Source organism: Aethalodelphis obliquidens, unplaced genomic scaffold (assembly GCF_003676395.1).
Source record: "Aethalodelphis obliquidens isolate GAN/ISIS:26980383/991018 unplaced genomic scaffold, ASM367639v1 scaffold36, whole genome shotgun sequence".
Lineage (NCBI taxonomy): Eukaryota > Metazoa > Chordata > Mammalia > Artiodactyla > Delphinidae > Aethalodelphis > Aethalodelphis obliquidens.
In genome coordinates this window covers 1,233,950-1,261,431 of record NW_020837980.1, presented here as the reverse complement: position 1 = coordinate 1,261,431, position 27,482 = coordinate 1,233,950, and the positions used below count along the sequence as shown (strand labels likewise).

Here is a 27,482-nt window from a genome sequence, read left to right as displayed (position 1 = left end):
AATGAATGATTGCATGTTTTTCTTCTGTTACTTTAATAAGAACTGAGTCTTTTATGATACAAGAAGATACTCTAAAGAGGACTTGACCAGATGCCTTCTAAATTCCCTCCTAATCCTCAGATTCTGTGATTCAAGGCTTCTGCAATTTTGTTCAAAGTACACACATACCGAAGTCCTGCTCATTCCAATGCAGTGCCTTCATTATATATTTTATTCAGAGGAAATTTCATTTGTAACTATAGTATATAAATTACATATATATATACACGTTTCAATATATATTAAAACATACATATTATTTATATATTTAAACATATATATATATATATATGTGTGTGTGTGTGTATATATTTCTCCCCCAGCATTTTCTTCTAAGGAATTGCTTCTTCATAGGGTGATAAAATTGGTTTTAAAGTGGTTTATCTACTCATGCTGCTTATTTTCCCATTTGACATGTTAATCCCCTCTTTATCTTATCAGACAACCCTTTGGGTTTTTTCCATCTGGTATAAAATTTTTCATTTGATAGAAATCCAGGGCAGCAACCTCCCATATTCCAGAAGATCGTTAAGAATTCTTGACAAGGCAGCAAGGCCTTTAGATCTCTTAACATAAATGCATGCAGAGTCCCAGCTCAGTCCCTTTGTTCCTTTGATGACATGGGTACAGTCTGGGACACATAGAAAAGAAAAAAAGCTTTGTGTATAGACCTGTGATCAAAAGTGATATTCAGGGTGCTTCCCTGGTGGCACAGTGGTCAAGAATCCGCCTGCCAATGCAGGGGACATGGGTTTGAGCCCTGGTCTGGGAGGATCCCACATGCTGCGGAGCAACTAAGCCTGTGAGCCACAACTACTGAGCCCAAGGGCCACGACTGCTGAAGCCCACGCACCTAGATCCTGTGCTCTGCAACAAGAGAAGACACCACAATGAGAAGCCCGCGCACTGCAACAAAGAGTAGCCCGTGCTCGCCGCAACTAGAGAAAGCCCGTGCACAGCAACGAAGACCCAATGCAGCCAAAAAGAAATATAAATAAATTTATAAAAAAAATAAAAGTGATATTCAACTGCATAAGGACCTCCCTCAGAAGTGTTCATAGAAGTAAAGAAGTGAGGTTTTTGTAAACAAAGGGACAAAGCAGGACATGGGGATCAAGCATAGTCTATCTTTTCATGGTCACAGACCCACTCAATTTACTGAAATCTAGCAATACCTAGATTTGTATGTCTCTCCATTTTTACATGTTTTAGTCGCTAGCTAGTCCCATCTTTCTTATAGGAAGTGTTTCTTGGTAAAGAATTTAGGACTAATTAGGGAAGAAATACAGCAATTACAAAGTATTAAATCCTTAGTAATTAAAGTTGAATTTATGTCATGTCAATCATACCACATACACCAAGATACACAAATAAATCAGATACAGATACCAAGGCAGGCAATGTTATTTTTGCCTCATTTTGTGTTTAGTATTATTGAAGGCTCTACTAATGTCTTAAAAACACAGAAACTTCTTGAATATACATTAATTCTCTGGAGGAATAAATATACTCCAAATGCTTATCATCAGAATTCTGATAAAAGGGATATAATTTCTTTCTTCAGTATTTTAAAAATTGGTATCTAAATAATTTCATTTTGAACTAGGTTAGTAACCTAAGTCTTCTTCACTGAGCTTTTGAAATTGAAAAAATTTTAAGTTCCAAATATAATAAAGACTTTGGGAATTCCCTGGTGGTCCAGTAGTTAAGACTTGGTGCTTTCACTGCCGTAGGCTCGGGTTCAATCCCTGGTTGGGAAGCTAAGATCCCACAAGCTGTCTGGCCAATAAAACCAAAACAAAACAAATATAATAAACACTTAAGTACACATTCAAATTGAAAGTGACAATTTATTTCCTATTACACTTTTCTGGCCAAAAGGAGCTGAAGGATTTTTTTCCTTCTTACTTTCTTACAACAGATATTGTCAGATTTTTTTTTTAAAAAGCAAAATATAACAGAATTATAGTTAAGAAGATTAATTCTATCTGAATGTTATTAATCACAGCCCAGTTAAAATAACACTTAATATAGACTCACTTCAATAGATGATGCTGTCAACTTTAAAACATTAGTATTTCTCGTATCATTTCTGGACGGCCTAGACACATTTTTCCTCAACATAACTTCATTTTTTTTCTAGCTTTTCCTTGACTTAAAATAATGGCCTAAGGAAGGTCACATGAGTTTAGTGGTTCTATTTTTTAAATGTTGGGCCAAGTAGGGCTGGTTGATAATGTACTTCATTAAAATGAGCTGTGTTTTCAGGGCCCTGGCTGGTCCAGTAGTCTGAGAGGCCTAGGTTTCTTTTGTAGCCAAACAGTAGAGTCCATTCTTCCACCAGCCCATAGCAGTGGCTGAAGAAGTCCAGGAAATAGATTACACTGAATGCTACTGTCAGAAGAGATTTGCATTTAATGGTGTTAATATAGGTGAAGTATTTCCTTAAGTAAAAATCCTACTTATTCAGTATTTTGAGGGAACACTGAATTTCATAACCATAGTTGACTTTCTCTGTAGAAAAGACTTTTACATTTGCTATGATCACTTCCTTTCAATTTCTTTTCCTTATAGTCATGCATGTTCTGTGACCTAAATTTCTTAAGTTCATTGAAAATCAGAGGAAAAATTCAAGAGGATAAAAACAAGCACAAAGTAAACAAACAAGTAATTTTGTCATTACATTTTCACCTGGATAACCCCACAAATATTTCTTGTTGTTTCCATTCTGTTTCAACACTGCAGAACAAGACACTCATGGCTCAATGGTGAAGCAACGTGCATGTGAGTGACAAAACATGGAAACCAGAAAAGGAATATAAATGTAAATCAAACTTTTAAAATCCTAGTAATACAGCAGCTTCCTTCCTTATTTATTCTGTTAACGTCCATTCCACATGAATTCACATTTCGATTCCAGTAGGACATACACTGTCAGCCGTGATCAAAAAGACCACTATTTGTAGAGGGTAAAATCGAGCCTGTTGCCAGTATCCACTGGTGGCAAGCTTGCAAATGTCCTCTGGAAAACTAATAAAATTATAGTTTGATTATTTGTTTTCTGGATCCTGGGGACCATGGATATAGAAAAGGACAGCAACAGGACACGCTTTTTTGAAGTTTATTGGGCTGGGAAGTAGAAAAATAGGTGTTTTCCTTTGGGGCTTTTTGTGACTGAGAATGATGAGGTTCATATTTCTGAGAGCACTTTGTCATGTTCCTCAGTCTTTCAGGGAGTGGTAGGCTTTGGCAGTCCGGCTGTTGACAAAATCTGTCTTCTTAAACTGAGCCTTTGAATAAGCAAACAGAAATGTGAAAGGTTAACAACATTTTCACACAAGAAAATGCAGTTTTTAGTGACTTCTCACCAGGGTCAAGTCAAGCGGGACATTATTATCTGGCTCTTTTTAGCATTCTTACCTTCTTGTAGGCATTATGGAGCTCCGTGTGGGTCCACAGAGAATATAGGAGAACAGAAGCAGCTTTACTTGCTTTGTTGGAAGCACAGCTGAAAAGAAGAAAAGGACATTTTTCGGAGATCAGTGAGAAAGCATGAGGCTTCTGGATGCTGTCTTTGGACGTTCTGTAAATCTTCTTCAATTGCTGTCACTCAGGAGCCATCCATTAAGTCAGGCCACTCACCATGACAAGAGATTAGATGGTGAGCTTTAGGAGGCCAGGGGCCACGTTGGTGCTTTTGTTTTTTTAAAAATCTTTTCAAACCACTAGCAAAGTGCTAACAAATAGTTTATAAAGCAAATTCCTGATATTTATAAGGCATGTATTCTTAGAGTTTTATAATTTCTTGAATTTATTTATAGCATAAAATTTATATTTGTACATTTATATTACATATTTTTAGAAAATACTTGTATATTTATAACGCATATTTATATAGTACAAACGCATGAAAGTATGATTGAAAAATATGTGTAACTCTTAGACTTAGTGACTCCATGAATGTAGAGATTATGTACCTTTTTCAAATTAATAAATTCTTACTGGAGCAACTGTTATTTTAATACAGTTTCAAAATTTATGTTTTTGTATATATAGCAAATGGAAAGTGTGTTCCTGTTATAAATCCAAGTCCGCACTGAATTTGACATTGTACTTACTTTCTTTTTTGGCCACACTGTGAGGCATGTGGGATCTTAGTTCCCCGACTAGGGATCGAACGTGAGCCCCCTGCATTGGAAGCTTGGAGTCTTAACCACTGGACTACCAGGGAAGTCCCCTTACTTTTTTTTAAAACTTTATTATTATTATTTTTATATGTACTTTTTTTTAAACTTTATTATTATTATTTGTATATGTTTTTGATGTTCTGCTTTTAAATTTGTCTCAAACTTCTTGTTTCTGGCTAAGGATCAGTGCTTTCTTAGGTTTCTCTCTCTTCCATCACTTGAATTAGCACATGGCTGTATTTTTTCTTTTAACAAAGAAACAAAGATTTTATTTTTCCTACCATAGGAGTTTGTAAGCATGCAACCAAGAACAGAGAATGCAAAGCTGTATGAAGAAGCCCATGCTGGGTTCATTTAATAGCTAAAAGACCTTGCCTTTCATACCAGCAGTGTAAGGAGGGTAAGTAAAATTAGCACCTTACAGATTTTTTTTTTAGTACCTCAGGGACTTTTCAGAGTCACTTGCTAATAACTGAAGTACTAATAAATCCATGAAAGCTGTGGATCTCTAATATTTAAAATTGTAAGTTCTTAAATTGCAAGGGTGTTATAGTCATGAAGTTTGTTCATTAAGTTGGTTGCTTGGCACTTGGAACTCATTTATTCAAAGATGAAATGTAAATGGTGATTGGTTATCAGGCTAGCCCATAAATTATGGGTTAGCTATCCAACACTCTAGCAAGGAAGAGACAGTAGACCCAACTGGTAGGAGTTCCTTGTTGAATTTTTTTTTTCTTTTTGGAGACAGGGCATATGAGGACTGGCTCACAAATGGGACACTCAGTGCAATGAAAAATAACAGAATAGCACACCCTGTAATTTTCTAAGCTACAAGAAATTTCCAAAAGTGATGGTGTATTCCCATGTGCTTCTTACATCTGAATACTCAAATAATTAAAGTCATACTGTCTTATAGAGATTTGGTTAGAAGTTTGGATGACAACTTGGAATAGTCGTTTCTGCTTTTCAGCAATAATTCATACTTTCCACAAAGGCTGAGCAACTGCTACTTGGGAGTGGGTAAATATTCCCTGCTTTTGGGAAATGGACATTCTAACTAGGGCTCCTTTTAATCATGTGACTCGGAATGTAGTCCTCCTTCCATGTGAGCTTTGCCAAAGGGGAACTGCAGAGCACAAGGGACCTAAATTGGGCGGGGCCGTGGGGGGAAGGGTTGTTGTGCTCATTCGGGATACCACAGATCCCTATGCTAGCCTCTGCACAGCCAAGCACACATTTGTCTACTACAGGTCAAGTCCGTTTGCTTTGCAACTCATTAGAACTGGCCTATAATAACATTTGTTTTCTTTTTTGGTTACTTACAAAACTAACTTTATTTAACAAGTCAAACAATTCAGAGTCATATAAAGAGAAAAAAATAATCCTTTTCATACCCCCTTGGGATCCCATCACTCTGAGTTAACTAACAGTAATAATTTGGTTACACAATGTTTTTCATTCTCTTCTTCACCTTTTATTTTTAAAATGGGGAATATTTGAAGACACAGACACAAGGATGTGGGATGACTTACATGCATTAAACCTTCTACTTCAAAAGAGAATAAGAGATGGAAGAGATGTGATAAAGAAAACTGAGAAAGCAAGAATTTCTTGTTACGCTGCCTCCTACTTCCCCTCCTCATGCTATTACGGGTGACACCTGCTTCACATATTTAAGTGAGGAAAAGGGCATTCCTTGTCCATAGGACTCCAATTTGCCTACTTTCTTCTCTTTTTAAATCACAGCTGTGATTCTGGGAAACAATTAATTAGGTCAATAAAATGCTGGAATGCACGACCCAGATAAGCTATGGAGTTTTACTATTTCTGGATATTTTAGAAGAGAATGAGCAACTACTTGGCTTAGAGGATTCAGCTTTCACTTGCCTGATCACCAAGGACTGGAACAGATGATCTGGTCCGGCTTTACAATCTTATTTTTTGGCCATGTTGCCCATGGTACTCAATGCCTGGACATTCACAACTGCATTATTTACATATGAGAGTGGTGGTGGGGAAAGGGGAGACGCTGACAGGCAGATGCTAAAGGACTTACGTGTCACCTGTGCTTATGGTCATAATTTTCTGCAGGCCCCCAGTGTTTAGAAGATCCCGTGCATTCTGGTAACTATTTTGGATTATATTGTTCAATGTGTAACAGGCAGAGGCTGTAGTTTCAATGAGAAGATCAGTACTTGGGACTGTGTTGGGAATTATGGAAACCAAATCAGGTAGAGTTTCTCTGGCTACAAATGAAAGAAAAAAAGAACACTTGATTAAAAAGATTGTTTCTTAAACTCAAGATCCCAATAACATTTAAGAAGAAACATTTGGTTAACAAACGTATGGAAGGATGTAACCATTTTAATACTCAAATTATCAAAAAAAAAAAAAAAAAAAGATTTTTAAAAAGATGATACTTTGTGCTCAGTGTACTGGAGATCTTTCCAGAAAGCAATTTGACAGAAATGTCAAAATTTTTTTTAAATTTTCACATTTTTTGATTCAGTATTTCCACTGTTGAGAATTCATCCTGAAGACATCACTTTAAAAATGGTAAAAGCAGAGATCTTTATTATAGTATTATATATATCATAAAAAATTTTACAAAGCCTAAACATCCCAATAATATGAATATGATTAACTAAAGCACATCTGCAAAGAATATTGTGCACCCCAAAACATATCTATGAAGCATGTATAATAACAAGAAAATATTTGTTAATATTCTATGTGAAAATAACCGGTATACTTAAAGGATAAACACATATACAAGAAACCTGAGAAGAAATACACTAAAACAGTAACAGCCCTTGTTCTTCTACAATAGTATTAGTGGTGACTTAAAAATATTAAAAAAAAATTATCTGTACTGCCCAAAGTTTCTTTAATACGTAAATAACCATTATTAAAAAAAAAGGTAAAGAAACTATTTAAAATTTATTTTTTCACTACATATATAAAATCTTGGTTATAGGGTTTTCGTTTAGCTTTTTCTGTAGTAACAAGAGAGGTATTAATATTTGATGATGTCATTATACTTTGTCCTATGGTATATATTTCAGGCAATATGAATTTATACTTGATATTTTGCAAAAGTTCTTTCCATGTATGCTTTTTTTTCCTGTAACTACTTTGGACTCTCCTTGAAAGATAGAGAGCATGCTTCTATTGCTTTGTACAAATACTTCTGCCTAATTTTATTTTCTTCATCTGAGTTTATGTGACACCTTGAACTGCACTTCTCTCTCTGATACCAGACTGTAATTAGCTATGTGCCTGTCTGAATTCCAAATGGAGCCATGAGTTGCTTGAGGACAATTATTGTATTCATTTCTGGATTTCCAGCATCGATCACTATGCCTAAAATAGAGAGGTACTCAATAAAAGGAACGGAACCATATGTCTTCCTTTGATAATACCTGGACCTGATTGACAGGGAAGACATACCTTCTGCTCAAAGGTCTGAACACTTCCTTTTTCACTGTTGTCTAAGCATCTTGGCATAGTGTTAGGAGCTCAGAGCTCAGTCTTTGAAGTTACACTTTTTTAGTTTTAGTCTTGTCTCTGCCACTTCATGGCTGTGTGGTCTGGGTAAGTTACTTAACCTCTTTATGCTGCATTTTCCCAATTTGTAAAATGGAATAATAATAGTATTTACTTCACAGGACTGTTTTGAGGGATTAAATGAGTTACCATGTGCTAACTGTATCACAGTTCCCGGCACATAGTAAGCTCTCCACAGATGTGAGTAACTACCAGAAGGCTTCCTCCTCTTAGTAAGTTAAACCACAGAATGAAAGGCCTTGAGAACCTGAATTTTCCTTTTGCTGAATTTAGGTCGACAGCATGAAAACAAGTGTGAGACAATCACAACAGAAAATGTACAACTGATCTCTCTGCAGGGTGCATCAATGGCTGGCTGAGACCAGGCTGCCCACACTGAGACTGATCCCTGCTGAGAGAGTTCCACCTCTCCTCCCTCAGTATGACCAACAAGAATGTTCAATTCTACAGATCAATTTTACGGTCGAAACTTTGGGTTATGTCTGAGGAGGAGTGAGAATTAAGAGAAGTTAGAATCTCTAACATTTTATATCATGTTTGTTTTTCTTAGAAGAGTAGTATAACTGTTTACATCGACAAAGTTAAACACTACAGTACAGTAAAGGAGGGGCCATTCCGTCTCTCTACTCACACACACACACACACACACACACACCCTGAGGGCCTGAGTAAATACATTCACTTTGAGACAAAGTTAGATCTTTAATAGTGAAATATAAAATCAAAGGCCCTATCATGATATCGGAGGGTTATAGCTCAATGTCATATTATTGAAGGAGATTTTAGTTAATGCTGGTGCTTGCACATACATTATGTTATCTGATCCCTGGAAAAACACTGTTCTGTAGTGATTACTAATTTCATTCGGTTTAGGGCAGTTAAATGACTATCCAAGGTGACATGTGGCAAAGTAACATTATAGGATGCAGACCAATGTCTTCTGCATGAGACCTGTTACTCTGTCACCATGCTAAGTTGCCTATCTTCAAGTTTTTAAGAAAATATGTTTCAAGTTTATTTCTGTTAAATCTAAGTGAAATGTGATGACTTCATTCCAGGTCAGCCCATGGGAAGTTTTACTTGGCCTAGAAATCTCTCATGAAAAACACAAAGCTTGTATTTCAAACTGATTTTCATTTATTCCTGGCTATTAATACCCTGAATTAATACAAGTACTTTTACTCAAATTACATATTTGACATAAAGCCAATTTGGAATTCAAAAATTGCATTTATCTTGCTGAAGCCTCTTCTCACGATTGTCCTTAAAACAATCATGGGGAGGTTGATCAGTGAAATCACCTTATATATATTGTGGGGCTACAGCTGTATTGTTCCAACAGCTGGAGGACTGTGGAACTTAAGACAACAGCATTTCTGCCCTGAAGGCATAGGCACAGTGTGCAGAGCGCAGTTCTTCTCATCAGCTATGCTCTAAAGACGGACTTAACATTTCATTTGAGAAAAAATAAGTCAAAGGATAATACACCTGATTGAAGTGCAGCACAAAAGTCCATGAAAGACAATGAGAAGAACACTTTCATAATTTTGAGACAGTGCCTTTGGCAAGGTTTCTTTCAGATTCACGGAAAAATTTCCAGGCTCTCTACGTTCATAATGGGCACAAAGGCATTGTATGAAACCTCCTGTTCCATGTTGTGCTATTGGCTGTTTTTGAAAATGACATTGTTTAAACATAACCACAGACCTTTTGGCACTGTGTCAGTGTGTGTGTGTGTGTGTGTGTGTGTGTGTGTGTGTGTGTAGATTTCAAAATAATCCAATCCATTAAAAAAACAAAAAAAATTTTAGTGGAATTTTTGAAAAACTGAGTTTTAAATTGTCAGAAATGACTAATTTATGGAGCATTAGAAAGCATGAGTAATTTTAGCATTATCTTCCTATTATCTAATTTTATAGTTTATGACTTAATTCAAAACACATTTTCAGGTATAAAGAAAATGAATGAAAAACGTTATTTGAAAGTGTAACATAGTTATCATCTTTGTCAATAATATGGACTTAGAAAAAAAGGGGCAAGTGTGTTTCATCATATTTATTCTAAAACCTATGCCAAATCTGTTATATTCATGATTCCTTCTTTTTGTGATTATCTGTCCAACCATACCATTTTTTTCTAGTACAACAATGGCCAAGGTTCTGAGGTGAACAACCACTGTGTGTGTGTGTTTGTTTAATGTTTCAGAAGACTGGTGCTTAAGCAGGCCACACAGAGAACATTCTGAAAGACATGGCTTAAAAAGACTTCACTGGATGGCATAGCTGAGGGCTGGGAAATATCAAATATATTACCTATCTCATTAATTATTAGTACGGTCTAAAATTTCTCTTTGGTAGTAATTAGAACAAAAACAAAGCTGGATATTAAGAAAAATCCTATTTGAGACCAGTGCGAAAGCCAATGCTTGATGTCTAGGTACACAAAAACCAGTTGTATTTATCACATTTTGCTCTTTATTCACATTTTCAGCTCATCATTGTAAAAAGAATGTGATAAGGACAATGCTTTATTGCATTTGTATTTTCAATATATACACTTTACATCTAGAGACTTATACTGACTTACCAATTTCATTCTGCAGAGAAAGATTCCGAGACAAATTCCTCAGCAGAGAGACGGCAGTCTTTTTCACACTTGGATCACCGACATGCAGCATCTTTCGTGTGTGCTGAAGGCCATTTTCTTTCTGGACAACTGTCTGAGCTACTGATGCTGGCATCTGTTTTGTGAGACATATTCTATAAATACTATTGTATTTTACTTCATGGTTAAAATTTCTTAATTTCTGTAGATTACTAGAGATTGAGCGAGATGTTTTAAAAGCTAGAGATACTTTCTTTAAATTTTTATTAGGTTTTCAATTTAATTACTGGATACAGACAGTTTATTCAGTATTTTTAAATATAACACTGGATTTGGTTAGCTATTATGTTTTTTGCATCTGGTTATAAATAAAATGGGTCTGTCTTTCCCTTTCCTTTCTTTTTTATCATGATCTTTTTATTCACATTTTCAGTTCATCATTGTGAAAAGAAAAGGACGTTTTACAATCACAGTTACACTAATGTCATAAAATTTAGTGGGTAAGTTTTTTTCCCTTTTTCTATTTTCTTGAACTATTTGTGTAATATAAGAATAATTTCAACTTTGGGGGTCTGGTAGAACTCAGCTATAAAGCCAACTGAGCTGAGAAAAATTTTAAAGGGAGATGTCTTTGATTACTATTTCAATGTATTTACTGGTTGTTGCCTTATTCATCTTCTCTGTTTGTCTTGTTCAAATTTTGGCATTTTACATAATTAATAAACTTATTCATTTCTAAAAAGCTAGTTTATTCTGAAAGAGATACTGGGCTTTTAAAGAAAGGAATGTATGGCTAGTCAGATTACCTGTAACTCTATTCTCTGTATCAGATGCTGCATGGGTAAGTTGCTGGTCCAGGTCTAGGTCCACCAGAGGCAAACCTTGTTTGGAATTAGGCTGGTCACCTACTTTCACAGGGTCTGAGTACCAACTAGGCCCTTCCTAGCATCAGCAAACGTCCAACAATACTAAGACCTTAGCTTGTGTCTGCAACTTTATATATTTTTATTTGAAGCTAACATGAGGCTACCATGCCAAAAATCCATGTATTCTTGACCATTCTTCAGGGTGTCTATCTTCTCTGTTTATCTAAACTCTGCTTGCTTCCCCTACCTCCTGCACAGCGCCCTCCTTACATTCTCCACCGTACCGTCTAAAAAAGGGGTTCTTAATACAGGATCCAGGATAGGTTTCAGGGAGGGAACAGGAGGTCCTTAAAATTATTTTTGTGTTTATAGTAATTTTTTTCAGGGAAAGAGTCCATAACTTTTATTAGATAATCAAAGTGTCCATGACTCAAAGAAGTTTAATAACCACTATTTTGCAATGTTTGTTCCAAAGTTACACTTTGTCTTTCACTAATTTGCAGAACATTCCATTAGACTCTTTTCTTTCCTCTGGGAAGAATCCTTCACCTGCAGCCATTCTGTACAACTCCTCCTTGGACATGGAGGTAGATTTAGCATCCCTCTCTCTTCCCAATGGCCCATCTAAGTGATTATCTTTCCTCATATGCAAAAGCTCTGCTCTTCTGAGTCAATGTCGTCCAGCTCTATCTCTCTCATAGCGTTTTCTTTGTCATCTCAAGGCCTAGTATATAAAAATGATCACAGAATTCTGATTCATTGAGGGAAATGGGAGAGGCTGATGTGGAATGGTCTTTAGAATTTGCTCATTAAGGAAAATAAACAATCAGATTTACCAAATAGAGATTTCAGATTCCAGCTTTAGGGAATTTGTGAGAATGACTGTTAGTTATTTACAAACAGCACTTCTAGTTCATATTGCCCTGAGGTTGAGCGCCTTTTCAAATGTTTAATGGCCATATATACATTATGTTTTGTGAAGTGCCTGTTCAAATCTCTTGTCCATTTTTCTACTGAGTTGTCTATCTTTTTATTGTTAAATCGATGAGTTTTCTTTTATTTCCTAGATACCAACTTTGTTACTTATATATGTTACAAAAATCTTTTCCTCCTCTGTGCTTTGCCTTTTTACTGTCTTTTGATAGCTTGTTAATAATTTTAATGTAGTCAATTTATAAAATATTGACTTTATGTGCTTTTTATGTCTACTGTTAAGAAATCTTACCCTATTCCAGGTCAGGAAGATATTCTATGTTATCATTTAGAAGCTTTATTGTTTTACCTTCCACATTTAAATCTCATTGCTGTTGGAGCTGATTTGTGTGTAAGGTGTGAGACAGGGAACACATTTTGTTTTTTTTTCATTGGACATCAAATTAAGTGCCTTTAAAGTGTTTTAGAAACTTGAAAACTGTTTATTTCAATGATTTTTAACTTGTACAATGAATGTTTAATTTTACATGTATATACAACATAATGAGTTGATATATTGTAAAATAATTATCACAATAAATTTAGATAACATCCATCATCACACATAGTCACAAATTTTTTTTCCTTCTTGTGATAAGACCTTTTAAGATCCACTATTTTAGCAACTTTCAAATATACAATACAATATTGTTAACTATAGTCACAATGCTGTACATTACACCCCCAGGAGTTATTTATACTGTACTTTATACTTTATACTTTACACTATCCTTAGAGAATTTGCTAAATGGGTAAATTTTATCAACCCATCCCCTTTCCTTATTTATTATTTTGTGGTTTTTTGGTATCATTTAAAAAATAATGACCACTATACCTGAATTAATAAAGTTTACATTAAGGTATTCTTACCAGCAAGAAATTACTGCCATAATTTTATACTAAAATTATAGAATTTATCGTTTAGAAGCTATTCAGTCCAGTTCAGGTTCTTTGCCATCTAAGGCACATGGCCATCAATGCTCAGTGCTGTCTCAGTTATGAACACAGGTGAATGGACTGGGTATTTTTTGGAACTATGTTTAATGGTCTGCTTTTCATGTTTTTCTATTCAGTGATTCCTTTTAGAAATTACAAAGCCAGGCATTTTTTTTATCACACCATCTAAACATAGCAAAATTAGGGAAAGTAATAATTAGAAAAAATATACATGTAAGTCAAAATTTTAATAAAAAGCATCTTGTAACTTAAAAGAACAAAGGGTCCTCATATCATTGTCCCATGCTGCTAATGATTTTCTCCTATAAATCTCTAGTCAAGATCAACTCTAATAGCCTTGAGTATGGATTAATACCAGTTTAGTGTAGGTCTCCTTTCAGGGGACTGGACTGGTCTAAGGTTAGGTATGATTTAAAATCCATTGCTTGGATTCCTTTTGGACTTGGAACCCTTAGATTTCTGTTTGTTTATTTCTTTTTCCCAGCTAGATTATTACCAAACACAGGGATTTTGTCTTATTCACCACTATATACTTAGCACTAGGCTAGTGCCTTTTATGTAGAAGGTGCTCAAATACTGTTTGTTTGATAAATGAATAAAGGAATTATGTAGTCTGAATAAACTACATATTCAGAATGGCATATTCTTGTATGTTGGGTGGCAAATATTCCTGTATTGACAGAAACATGGAAACACCTCTGGATAGTTTGGATTCCATGAAAGATTCTGGAGTGGAAGAGGCTAAAATCCAAGCTTAAAGGGTTAGCTCATATTGAACCATCCTCAGAGCACAGTGAGATTAAATACATACAGATACAGCAATTTAATTTCTGACCTTTTCTATTAAGTTGGCTGGTAGTCAGTTAATAAGAGGGCTTCTGTAGTTTGGGAAAATGAAAGAAATGGTTTTGGGAAACCAAGCATGGGGAAATGGGAAGCTAAGACAGTAAATTATGTCTTTCTGTCTGTCAGGGCTCCCTGGTCACTCCCCATTTCTTTCTCTTTGCGCACAAGTACATTCTGAAGAATTTCAAAGAGATTAAAATTGGGTTGTATTCTTAACCACGGTGCTAAAATTAGAGAAATACTGGTTTTAGTATTTCACAATTCAAAACTGAGCAAAGAATGAACATGGTTCATTAAAGAATGAACATGGTTTCTCAAGTAAAGAAGAAATAATATTTTTGTTATCAACAAGAGTGCTTTCCTCTATGATGATGGATAATTAGACTGGCCATAGAGTGAACTACTTGGGGAGGGTTTAATCATTTTATGATCAAGGCAAAGAATACAAGCTTAGTTCAAATAATTAAATATTTATAGAATCCTTTATTATGTTGCAAGCTGTAAAATACATGGGGAAAGGAACAACTTTTTACTCTTTTCTAAAGTAATTAAAAAAAATTATTTTATTGGAGTATAGTTGATTTACAATGTTGTATTAAATTCTGTACAGCAAAGTGATTCAGTTATAAATATATATACATTCTTTTTCATATTTTTTTCCATTATGGTTTATCACAGGACCTTGTAAGTTTTTACTCTTTTTAATATTTTGATTTTGCTGGTATAAAGTACATCTGGAAAGAGAAGTAACTCTTTATTTTATAGTTGACTTTCTGGGACACAAAAGCACAGATAGCCTTTCCAACTGCAGTGGACATGTGTTGTCTCTGCCTTCTAGCGTTCATCCTTCCTTTCGGTAACAACACTCTGACTTTCCATTAGGGAGCCACTCCATGTGGTACAAGTGGTAGTGACCCTCGCTCACTGAAACCCCTGCCCCTGAAATTCATGTGTGAGCACATAACCCAGACTTGGCCAATTAGAACATCACAGGCTCCTGGCCACAGGTACTGGTTTGGAAATGGGCAAGTGAGACTCATTGCCCCAGTCCTTAACAGAGCTATTGGGAAAATAGTAGTAGTTTCTTTTCCTGTGGAGACACTGAGCTGGATAAGAGGTAAGCCTGAAATCACTGGTGGCTATCTTTGCCGTAATATGAGGCTAGCCTTTGAGAATGAAACCAACAGAGGAAAACAGAGTCCAGAGATAGAGAATCACAAATACAATTGCTGGGCACCTATGTCCCACCATGACAGAAGGAAAACCCACCCTGGACTCTTCATTTATATGAGTCAAGAAATTCCTCTCTTTTGCCTAAGCCAGTTCAGGTAGGATTCTGAGACTTGTAACAGAAAGAGTTCAGACTGATACTCATAAATACCAACGAGTCTTTCACTCGCAGTCTGACCTGGGTTTGCAGAAGCTGAGGCTGAAAGTCCTGCAAAGCCGAACTCTCTCTGGCAATTCCTGAGAACTGTCTTGATTGAAGCGAGAAAACTTATGTTCTTACTTCACTGTCATTTTCTGAACTTAATGTAGGTGTGTCTACAATGCCATTATTTTTAAAAGTAAGCATGATACTCACTGGTCCACTTCCTGCTGTGAGATTCTGGAGAGCTCCCAAAGATGCTTCTTGAGTGTAGTTTCGGACGCTCTTGGCAATCAAGGACAAATACATCCGTATCACGATGGAGTGCCACAGCCACTCCACGCCCTTGGGGTTGCTCTTTTCCTCTGGCATTGGCATGTCCTGGTATTGCTAACCACACACACGATGAAATCCAAAATTAATGCCTTCAAGTCATTTCTATAATTCCACACCCAAACCAAGAGACCAGAAGTACTGTCTTGTCTAGGGAGACTAATAATTAGCATAATAAGAAGCCCTTAAAATAAAAATGAAAAAGCAAATATGTATGATTCACAATCATTTAACTTTTAGCCCATAATGACTATTTCTCTCTCACAATACCCCATACTCACAACTTTACATTTCACAGCGAGAGAGAATGCAGAGAATTAAGCATTGACTGTTCTAGAATAGTTTTCAGGTTGCTGTTAAGCTAAAAGCTAAATTAGTCACATCCACTCTGAAGATAAGAAAAACAGGCCTCTTCCCTCAGAGTCTTGTGAAGTTGTCCAGGATAGCATCAGGATTCTAAATTTACCAGTCGTCCTCCAAGTTCACATACACCGTGATACTCTTGAGGAGTAGGAGAGATCACATTCCTTCTATTTCATGAAATGCCAGTCTGGACAGCAGTCCTTCCTATGTATGGGGTTTGCTTTTCGGATGTAAAAGTTTGTTTTTAGAATGTTTAAAGCTGAATGTCAGGGCTGCTTTTAATGTTAAAACAATGCTATGCCACTGGCCATGTGGCATTAAGCTTACTTCCTAACCTGCAGGGCATAGAGCAGTATGATTTGATGGCTAATAGTGTAAATCTGGGGCCAGATTACCTGGGATTCAATTCCATCTCCTCCACTAACTTGAATTATTCTGAATTAACCTTTCTGTACCCTCTGTTTCCTCATCAGTAAATGAGGGTATTAATAATACATACCTCATAGGGTAGATATAAGGCTTAAAAAAACTTAAAATGGAGCCTGACATATACTAAGTACTCAGAAACACACACACACACTTATACTTTCAAAGGCCTCCCCCAACATACCTCTTTTACTTTCCTGCTTCTACTGCCAAAACACCCAATACTTTTGTTGTTGTCAGCCTGGATATTCCGGCTTTGAAGATAGATACTCTGGGAATATTTCTCTGGGAGCTCTGCCTCCAGCTGGTAGGAGAGGTTATGAAGAATGCACACACAGTTCTCTGTGGCCTGAGAAAATAGGACATGAATATTGATCATATACATATAGATATCCCTTTGCAAGTGTTATACCACAGGACCTCTTAGGCTTTAGATCTTACAAGGTTAATTGGATGCAACAAGGTGCGCTTGGACTGCAGGGTGGCTGGGGGAGCGAAATGAGTACAGCTAGAAAGGCTAGGGCTAAATCATAAATGGTCATGAGCACAATGCTAAGAAGTAGAGGCTGAATGTTTTAAAACATTGAGGAGCAGTTCTAGTTTACTTTTAAAGAGTGTTCAGAATGATTTTAGATTTTAGGTACATTGTTTAGTAGCCACGTGGACTTGGAAAATAGGAGATATTGCTTATAGAGACCAGTCGACTACAATAATCAGTATAAAAGATGCACAAACTATGACAGCAGTAGTAGCATTAAAGAGGACTGGTTAAACTAAAGAGCATTTCAGAAGTAAAATGCACAAGATTTGTTGTCCAATGGATGTGGGATGTGAGGGAAGAGAGGAAGTCCAACATTACTCAGGTTTCTATTTTCATTTGGTAGATGGTAATAATTATTAAGAAGGTTTATACAGAGGAGTAAGTTCAGAGATGAGGGAAGAGGTGAATTTCATTGCTGAATATGTAGCATTTGGGCTCCTTTCAAATATCCAGAGTTGTTAAACAGTTAGAAATTTGGGTCTGGAAAGTAGGAAAAAAAATGAGGCTAGATAGATATTAATATTTATGAGCATGTATGGGAAATCTTAAGCTCAGCAAATCAGTTAATAAATAAAGCCAAACCCAAACAGCTACTTCAAGAATACTCTGAAGAGTCTTACTAAGACAAAATAAGTAATTCAATATGAGAGACATCTAATTCTTGTATCACCTTGTCATCTGGCTGGTAATCTGCAATGGTTCCTCTGACATAATGGACCAGTGAGTCAATCAGTCCATCACACCTTCTCATCACTTTCCTCCCTTCAGGGCCAGCTGAACTCATGTTTCTATCAGGAAAAACAAACAAACAAACAAATAAACGATCAATCATAAGACAGGCAGTGTATCTAATAGGTTTTTGTTTCAAAGTTTCTTCCAAGGGTTCGGAAAACTGTCAAATTTGTCAAAGTATGACAGACTTGTCCTGGGGTCAATAAATCATCAACTGCCTATGGTCATCAAATCTAGACACAACTTGTAAATATATTCATAACACATTGTTATGTCAATAAAAGTCTTCTGTCTACTTCATTCCAAGCACCAAGGTCAGAGCATTATTTATTTAATCTTTACACCATTTTGGAGAGGGTATAAATATATGAGGAAAACATTTTGCAGTTAAAAGGAGAACAAATGGCACATTAGCCATAGCAATACACATGTCCAAGTCCCAACTTGTGCCATGCCTTAATTCTAAGTAACTTAAAGCTACTTAAATTCTCTGGGCTTCAGTTTCCTCATTTGTAAATACAGGGTGTTAGACTATATTATTTGGAGGTTTTGTGGGTTTCAGCATAAACTGTTATTGACAAATATTAAACCAAATGATCTAAAATGTGATAATTCTATAATTAAAATGGCAGAGTGATGTCACGAAAAATGTAGTTTTACACTGCGTAAGACCTAAGTTAAAAGCATGACCTATAAACATCTTTGCAATTAGTCTATTTTTTTTAAATAAATTTATCTATTTATTTATTTTATTTTTGGCTGCATTGGGTCTTCGCTGTGGTGTGAGGGCTTCTCACTGAGGTGGCTTCTCTTGTAGTGGAGCATGGGCTTCAGTAGTTGCGGTGTGTGGGCCTAGCTGCTCCGCAGCATGTGGGATCTTCCTGGACCAGGGATTGAACCCGTGTCCCCTGCATTGGCAGGCAGATTCCTAACCATTGCACCACCAGGGAAGCCCTCTATTTCTAATTTGGCTAAGCCATGACACCTTTCTATAAACAGTGATTAAATCTACAAGTGCAAGTTGCTTTCTTATAGAGACTGAAGCTTATCAAACACAGCAAAGTAATACATGTAGGGATTATGTTTCAGATTCACATCATGTTTATATTCTGGTATTACTGTTACTATGTTCCTTTGCATTAAGTTCTTCTTGTCAGCAATTAACTATTTAAAAAATTTTGTTTTCCAAAAATGTTAACAGCTCCATCAACAAGAATGGCAAAAGAACAACGCATTCAGGTTTTTAGAATTTTGAGAACCACCCTTATTCCCTTTTGTTAATTTCACTTGCTAAGAACTATTCCTATAAATTTTATCAGACCAGTTCCTTTCACTGGTAGGTAGAACATTCAAAGCATATTCTTTTTTTTTTTTTTTTTTAGTTTGCTCCTTTTAAAAATTTTATTTAGAATGCCTACTTGTTGAAGTTGGCATCATTTTACAGATTAGAAAAATTCAATTCTTCTGTCTCTGCAAAGATTTATAATAGGTTAGGAATAACAGATTAGAAATGTAATACATTACAAAACAGTTGCCTATGACTATCTGTACATTTACTATGCACCTTAAGGAAAAGAATTCGACAGTGTGCTGTACTTACACTGCAGATAACATCCTTTTATTCTATTTTACAAAACTGACCAGTGGTAGTGTTTGAATTTATAAATGGCCATTAAACAGGATATTTAACTTAGATATATAGTTAGCGTGCTAAAAAGTGAAAATTTTCAACTGAAGTTCTGTGGCTCACAAAGCATACTGTTTTTGTGTATAATGTCTCAGTGTGATTCTGAACATCAAAAGAACTACAATTCTGAGAAATTTTGGGGTAGCATTTTCTTCTTCTTTAAAATAATACATTACACTAAGTGATTTTAAAAAGTTTCTGTTCCCAAATACTGTTTTCAATACATTTTGTCAAAGAACAAATGTGCCCAGCATTATATCAAGAACTGCAGGGAACAAGGGAGGAGTATCCAGCATTGCATCCTGCTCCCAGGGAGATCACATCTATAATACTTGACTGTTTCTAACCCATGAAAATGCAATTTCATAATCCAACCTATAGTTGAGGAGATAAGACAAATACACCTAAAACTAAGGATATGCTAATAATTTAGTGGTTGCTGAATTGACACAATGAGTTTTTGATTTTAACAAAATCCCTTCTGTGACTTTGGTTCTCATTTGAGGTTTCTAATGTAATTATTCCCGTCCTATTTTTCACTGTACCTGAAAGACTTTCACACTTAGTCCATTAAAAAAAAAAAGATAATGAATAGGCTCATAAGCTGTAAATAAAACCATTTTTCCTACAGTTTTTTTTTCAAGAAATGATTATTTGAACCAAGATCCTCTATCTACTCTCTGAGCCCTTTATGGTCATGGGATCTTAAGAAGCTTGACAAAACTGAAAAAGCATCTTTTACGGTCTCCTTATTTTACACATGGAGAAACTGAGGACCAAAGAGTTTAAGTTACTTTTCCTGGTGAGATTAAATTACTGGTGAAGTCAGGATAGGAGCGCTGTTCTTTATTCTGTGCTAAGGGCGGCTCCAGAGTAGAGCAAACCTTACCTAACATTCATTCAGTCTGCCATTTGTTTAGCAAGTACCATATGTCCCCCAACTCCAAGACAGCGTTATCATATTTTAAAGCTCCCTTTGACCTTTTCAACATCTGGCTTTGAGAGACGGCAGTAGTTTTAAAATTGCTTTGCCAAATCAAAAGGTCTCTCTCCCTAGCTAAGCCCACTACATACCTTGCAGATGGATGACTCAGCTTTGTTTAACTTCAAGTCTGTTTATTTTGGGTGAGAATGGTAATTCAATTTGGCAGTACTGCCAGTTCACACACACTAACTGTTGTCTTGTAGTCTGGTATTATCCAGACTCTACTGGCTTGAAATGGGACTTATCAGTGGTTCCTGACAGTTGATACCTTTGCTGACAGAAAGTGCATGGAACCCCACTGCTTCAGTATTTGCTCCTGCATATCAAAAATAGTTCCTACCTTACTCAACTACCCAGAAATATGAATGATAAGGGTGGATTATTTTATAGCAATACATCCATGAATAGAGGTCACTAGTCAGAAAGGAATTTGTTATTGTACCACTCTGAAAATAATCAGAAATTATTAGAAAATGATATATTCATCTTAAAGTATTTTTTAACAGCTAATACATAAGTTTTTTGGAATCAGAGAATTAACATGGCCAATCTTAGGCAGAATTGATCCTTTTACACTGTATCTCCTGAGTCCCGAGAAACATTTATCTATCACTGTTTCCTATATGCAGCCCAATAGAGGTTTAATCTGGAAAACTATCTTAAAACTATACATGAAATATATCAAAACAATTATCTTGTTGAAAAGTAAAAAAGAAAGAGCATAAAAACCACAGTACTCAATAAAAGTTGATTATCAGAGTTACCAATGAACATATTGGAAATGTTTAATTCAGTGTCTATGGTTTGAATTTGATTAAATGAGTCTATTTCCCCTGGTATAATCTAGCAGAAGTCTGAGTAAATATGTGAGTACCTTTTAGGAAATTAGAACTGCACACTGTTGTATACTGAAATTTAAATACCAGGTCCTTGGGACTAGGGGTTGGGGCCTCGGGAGGAGGTGGGTAAAGAAGGATGTGAACTACTCTAAACATAAAAGCAGGACTGTTTCAGAGATCTTCAGCTTCACTGGCCCTGAGTGGGAGGATAACAGCGTGAACTGTGGCTTGTGTTTGATATTAAGAAGAATTTTTCTGCTAATATGACTTATAAAGGGTGAGAAAAAATAGAATCTGAACCTCTGTATGTCTCTGAACAAAACTTCACATATTTACGAGGCTTCAGGTGATTTATCTGAAAACAAATCAGTGATTCCTGACTCTCTCCAGGACCATTTATCTCACACATTCCTGAGTGTCACAATGAAAAGGAGAAAAGAAAACCAAACACCCTGGACCTTGCTAGAATTAAAATAAAGAATGGTCTTTGTTAAGATTAAGGACAGTGTGACTAAATCTTAAATTTGTATGGCAAACCAAAGAGTGAACGGTGTCAAATGATAAGAATAACTGCAATTTAGTATGTGTGCTAGACATTATTATAGATACCTTGCAAATATTATGTTTTTACAAAATTCCTTAAATTACGGTGTGCTAGAATCTCATTCAGAACCCTGACCTATGACTGTTGTTTAAAGTCAGAATTACCTGCTTCTAATGGGATTTTTAATGCCTCTTCCATAAAAAGTTATCTGTGTGGGGCTACGTGCAGGCATGTTGTCAAATACAGCTAGTCTGCCAGCACTGGAAGGAAGTTTGTTATAACACAGAATGTCCAAACTTGGGGTATGGACAACTGGCCTGGTGAAATGATGAGCTAATATGAAATGTTTAAAGTAAAAGGCTATAGTTAATTACCAGGGCATGAGAATGGCAGGCAATAATAAGGCAGGAGTGAATCTTTTCAAGACATTTCACCAACAAGTAATTCTAAGATACAGAGATTTTTATTAAAAAATGGGGCTATTTCTACTGATAATAGGTGGTTTCCTACTAACATACAATTTACATGTGTATTAATGTGACCTGTCTTAAAGGTCTAACCAGCATACTGAGATAGTGAGCACCACAGTGGTTTTTAAAAAATTGTGGCTGTATCTTCATTTTCATCAATAATTATAGGCTTCCTAATACCATGTGTTATAAATTATATCCCAAGTGGTACCAGTCAATTAAGTGCTTGGTCCAAGTCCATTCAGAGACCCAATAGGTACTTGATAAGACATTGGCTGATAAGGAGGCATCCTTCTTCCTCTGGTTATTTGAGATTTAGGTCTGGGTTTTTGTTTAACTCTCAGCTGATACATATCAAACAGTTGGGCCTTGTCTGTGATTAACCTAGAGAAAACAGCAGAGGCAGTTTGTGGTTGCACAGAACAAAAGGGGAGCCTCATTTGAACTGGCAGAGGAACAAAAACTCTAGGTCAAAAGAAGGGTTTGTCTGTTATTCTGAGTCAACATCAGATCCTGCAGGTATCCGCAAACATCAGCCAAAGTCAGCTGTTCATTCTGCAAAAGGAAGCGACGTTGGGAATAGAACAAAGCTGTACAACCTACACGTCTTGTTCCTTCCAGGACAAGGAACATCAACTTAATAAAGATGTGCTAGCATCTATTACACATCAAGAAACTAGAAGGTGTAGGAAGAGAAAATCTATCCTTAAAAATCCTTTAGTTCTGCTTTCCTACATTTTCAGGTCTTCCAAAAGTATGCTGAAGAGTCAGTTCAGAGACCCCTGCGCGCGGCACATGGGGCGCCTGACGGCCGCGCCCCCTCCCACTCCCCTGCCCCTCTCATCCACGTCCCCCGGCTGCACGGCCACCATGGTGTCCAGCGAGGAGGACGGCACCAACGGCGGCGCCTCGGAGGCCGGCGAGGAGAGGGAGGCCGCGGGCAAGAGGAGGCGCCGGGGCTTGCTGGCCACCGCCTGGCTCACCTTCTACAACATTGCTATGCCTGCGGGGTGGCTGGTACTAGCTATTGCCATGGTACGTTTTTATATGCAAAAAGGAACACACAAAGGTTTGTATAAAAGTATTCAGAAGACACTTAAATTTTTCCAGACATCTGCCTTGCTTGAGGTAGTCCACTGTTTAATTGGAATTGTACCTACTTCAGTGCTTGTGGCTGGGGTCCAAGTGAGTTCAAGAATCTTTATGGTGTGGCTCGTTACAGTGTGAAACCAATATAATTTTTTTTTATCATCTTATATCTTGTTGGAGTTGCTGGTGAACTTCTTACAATATACGCTGCCTTACCATATGTGAAGAAAACAAGAATGTTCTCAATAAGACTTCCCAATAAATACAATGTCTCTTTTGACTACTATTATCTTCTTCTTATAACCATGGCCTCGTATATACCATTGTTTCCACAACTCTACTTTCATACGTTAACGTCAGAGAAGAAAGGTGCTTCACGGAGGGGTGACTGTCGAAAAGGATGATTAAATGATCCCTACAACAAGGTGCTTTTTCCAGAATAACCAGGATTACTTGAGTCCAACTTTTAATAACAAGAATAAATAGCTTCATGAAAAAAAAAAAAAAGAGTTCAGCCAGAAATCATCTGGTTGGTCAGCAAGAGTCATTTCCCCTTGACTTAGCAGGCTGTTCAAGGTAGAATGTCAAATTCCATTTTAAATGAATTATAACAGCAAACTAATTTTAAAAATATGCCCAGGAGCCACTGGAACTTGAGTAGACATTCTTAACACCTAAAGGAGAAGTTTGGGTGCTAGACTAGGACAGATGAAGATGCTTAAGATCTAGAGTAGTATTCTACTCTAGAATATGGTGCTCAGACAACCTGTATCTCCAAGATAGGCATATGTTTTTTAAAATTTATTTTTTATTGCGGTAACATTGGTTTATAATATTATACAAATTTCATGTGTACAGCCTGATATTTCTACTTCTGTATACACTACAGCGTGCTCACCACCAAGAACTGTTTTCATCCTTCACCATACAGTTGATCTCCTTTATCCATTTAACCCTCCCCTGCCCCCTTCCCCTCTCGTAAGCACTACTCTGTTCTTTGTATCTATGTGTTTATTTTGCTAGGTTTGGTTTGTTTACTTATTTTGATTTTTTGACTGTTTTTTATAGGAGTGAAATCATTTTCTACATATGAGTGAAATCATACAGTATTTGTCTTTCTCCATCTGACTTATTTCACTTAGTGTAATACCCTCAAGGTCCATGACGGCATAAACATTAACCACAGGATAGCAATAAAGTCATCAGTGGCTTTATCCAAATATATCAACTCACTTTTTTTTGATGAAGAATTTTAAAACATTTAACAGTAGTTCTATGACAGTATTAATATTTTTTGGAAAATGACTTCGAGTGTCATAAGATACAGTTAATAAGACACTACCTTCAATTTAAGATACACACAGAATTATTTTTCCCCCCCGTACGCGGGCCTCTCACTGTTGTGGTCCCTCCCGTTGCGGAGCACAGGCTCTGGACGCACAGGCTCAGCGGCCATGGCTCACGGGCCCAGCTGCTCCGCGGCATGTGGGATCCTCCCAGACCGGGGCACGAACCCGTGTCCCCTGCATCGGCAGGCAGACTCTCAACCACTGCGCCACCAGGGAAGCCCCACACAGAATTTTTAAACATGAGGATGCTTTAAAAAAAATCTCTGACAAAAATACACACTTGGTTTCAGCCTAGCACTGCAGATATTATCTGTTGCAGAGGGAGATGGGACCTTTGTGGAGAGAACTGCCAGATCACCCTTGACCAAGTGATCAAGCTTGACATCATGGACAATAGGCCAAAAGGATACCATGACACCCAACAGAAGTACACAGCATCACCCCCGACTTTTCTTATTAAAAAGTTTGACTTGAATCTAATCTTGAAGAAACAATTCAATAAACCCATACTGATACAGTCAAAAAAAAAAATCTCTGATAAAGACATTCTTGGCAATTTCATTTTCTGTTCAAGACTCATCTCATAAACTAACTGATGCAGAAAAACAAGCAAATACAGTCCTCTTGATATAATAAAAATTATTCTTCTGTTTCCTTCGCTGATTCTTCTTCCTCCATATTATCCCTATTCATGTGTTTTCTTTTAACAATTATCCCGGGGGGCTGGACCCAAAGTAGACAAATGATATTTATGAACTGGTTGGTAAGAATCAAGAATTTCTTTGGCAAACTGAAATGTCATATAATTTCTGTGAAGTACAACTTTTAATCTGGGCCCACCTGCTAAGGACACGAATAAGATAGTGGAAAATTTACTCTGAAGAGTGGGGACCTTTGCAAGGGGGCTGCTTAACATTTCTAATGAGAAAAATATTCTTTAAAACATTGGACTCAGGGAGACCAGACAGGGGTGACCAGGTAATCATGGCCATATTTGCTTCGTTTGTTTGATGTGTCTGCTTTAACAAGTTAATTATTGTTGACAGATTTAAAAATGACCTAAAACCCCTGAGGCTTAGTTTATAAAACAGTTATTTTTAAAAATCACTTATACCTTTTAAAATTACTTAAAGAGAAACTTACACAATAATTTAACTCATTAGGGCTTCCCTGGTGGCGCAGTGGTTAAGAATCCGCCTGCCAATGCAGGGGACACCGGTTCGAGCCCTGGTCCAGGAAGATCCCACACGCTGCGGAGCAACTAAGCCCATGCTCTACAACTACTGAGCCTGTGCTCTAGAGCCCTCGAGCCACAACTACTGAGCCTGTGAGCCACAGCTACTGAAGCCCACCTGCCTAGAGCCCATGCTTCGTAACAAGTGAAGCCACTGAAATGAGAAGCCTGCACACCACAACGAAGAGTAGACCCCACTCACTGCAACTAGAGAAAGCCCGCGCACAGCAACAAAGACCCAATGCAGCCAAAAATAAATTTAAAAAAATAATAATAATTTAACTCATTAAGCCACATTTGTTTGTATATCTAAAATATTCAATGTATAAAATGTGATTATGACCAACAGAGTAATATGACTAGAAATACTGCCAATTCCATTATTTATGGACTTTATATTGGTTATGTTTATACATCAAATGTTAAGAGTTTCAATAATTAACCAAATAACTGAGGATGAAGTTGATAATTCAACTTTTTATTTCTGGAAAAGTCATTCTCCAGACTGAACTATATGGATACTTCTATCAGGTTTCTGTGTTGTTTACACTGTCTCAGCTAACATTCTTCTAGTTTATGTTAAACTATTTTCTAGAAGGAAATAACCACATATTTAGATTATGGTTTTAAAAAATATATACACTACCAAACGTAAAATAGATAGCTAGTGGGAAGTAGCCGCATAGCACAGGGAGATCAGCTAGGTGGTTTGTGACCTAGCTAGGAAGGGTGGGAGGGAGGGAGACACAAGAGGGAAGAGATATGGGAACATATGTATAACTGATTCACTTTGTTATAAAGCAGAAACTAACACACCATTGTAAAGCAATTATACTCCAATAAAGATGTTAAAAAAAAATAAGTTCTGGCCTGCTTTTAAATCTATAGTCTTACAAAAAAGGAAAATACTTATTTGATAATAAGGGAAATTAGACTCTCATTTAATTACTAATTCTTAATTATTTAAATAACTAAATAGGATTATGCAGAGACATAGACCAGATAAATCCTTTTCTGTTAGGAGTATTTAGAATAAGGGATAACTGAGCAAAGGTAAATAGAATGAAAAGCATAATTAAGGAAATTCAGATTCAGCAAAGTTCTGAAGTTTGATATCCAGATATACATAAAAAATGAAATTCAGGAACACAATGACATGTTTTATTGTACAGGAGTAGATAGATATAATTGAATATATTAAAAATTTACATGGAGATATTATTTTTCCAGAAAGTAGTTGGTATTGATATTACCAAAAAACTTGCCCTTAACCCAGAGGCTCAACAGGATTAAGGCTGATAATTATAGCTTTTCTTTCTAAATGTAGTTTGCTTCCTCTGACCACTCCCCACCTTAGCTAGATTTATCATAAGTGACAATGGAAGTTTCTTTTAAGACATCATAAATTTTAGTACAAATAACTATATTACACATTCATTAAAATACATTTACTACACTATGACACATATAGGAAAGAGTGAAG

General features: G+C 36.4%; 1 protein-coding gene and 1 pseudogene across 1 annotated transcript in view; one reads left to right on the top strand and one right to left on the bottom strand.

Moving 5' to 3' along the window:
- Positions 1 to 3,025: 3,025 nt before the first annotated feature.
- PKP2 (plakophilin 2) overlaps positions 3,026 to 27,482 on the bottom strand; it is an 83,485-nt gene continuing 59,028 nt past the window's right edge. The window contains exons 7-13 of the mRNA XM_027129259.1: positions 17,741 to 17,858; positions 16,714 to 16,878; positions 15,624 to 15,797; positions 10,380 to 10,533; positions 6,283 to 6,472; positions 3,460 to 3,547; positions 3,026 to 3,329 (exon numbers count right to left, since the gene is read on the bottom strand). Of these exons, the coding sequence (XP_026985060.1) occupies positions 3,261 to 3,329; positions 3,460 to 3,547; positions 6,283 to 6,472; positions 10,380 to 10,533; positions 15,624 to 15,797; positions 16,714 to 16,878; positions 17,741 to 17,858 (958 nt within the window). The 3' untranslated portion in view covers positions 3,026 to 3,260. The remainder of the gene's footprint in view (positions 3,330 to 3,459; positions 3,548 to 6,282; positions 6,473 to 10,379; positions 10,534 to 15,623; positions 15,798 to 16,713; positions 16,879 to 17,740; positions 17,859 to 27,482) is intronic.
- On the top strand, positions 10,426 to 24,209 carry LOC113632291 (very-long-chain (3R)-3-hydroxyacyl-CoA dehydratase 1 pseudogene; annotated as a pseudogene).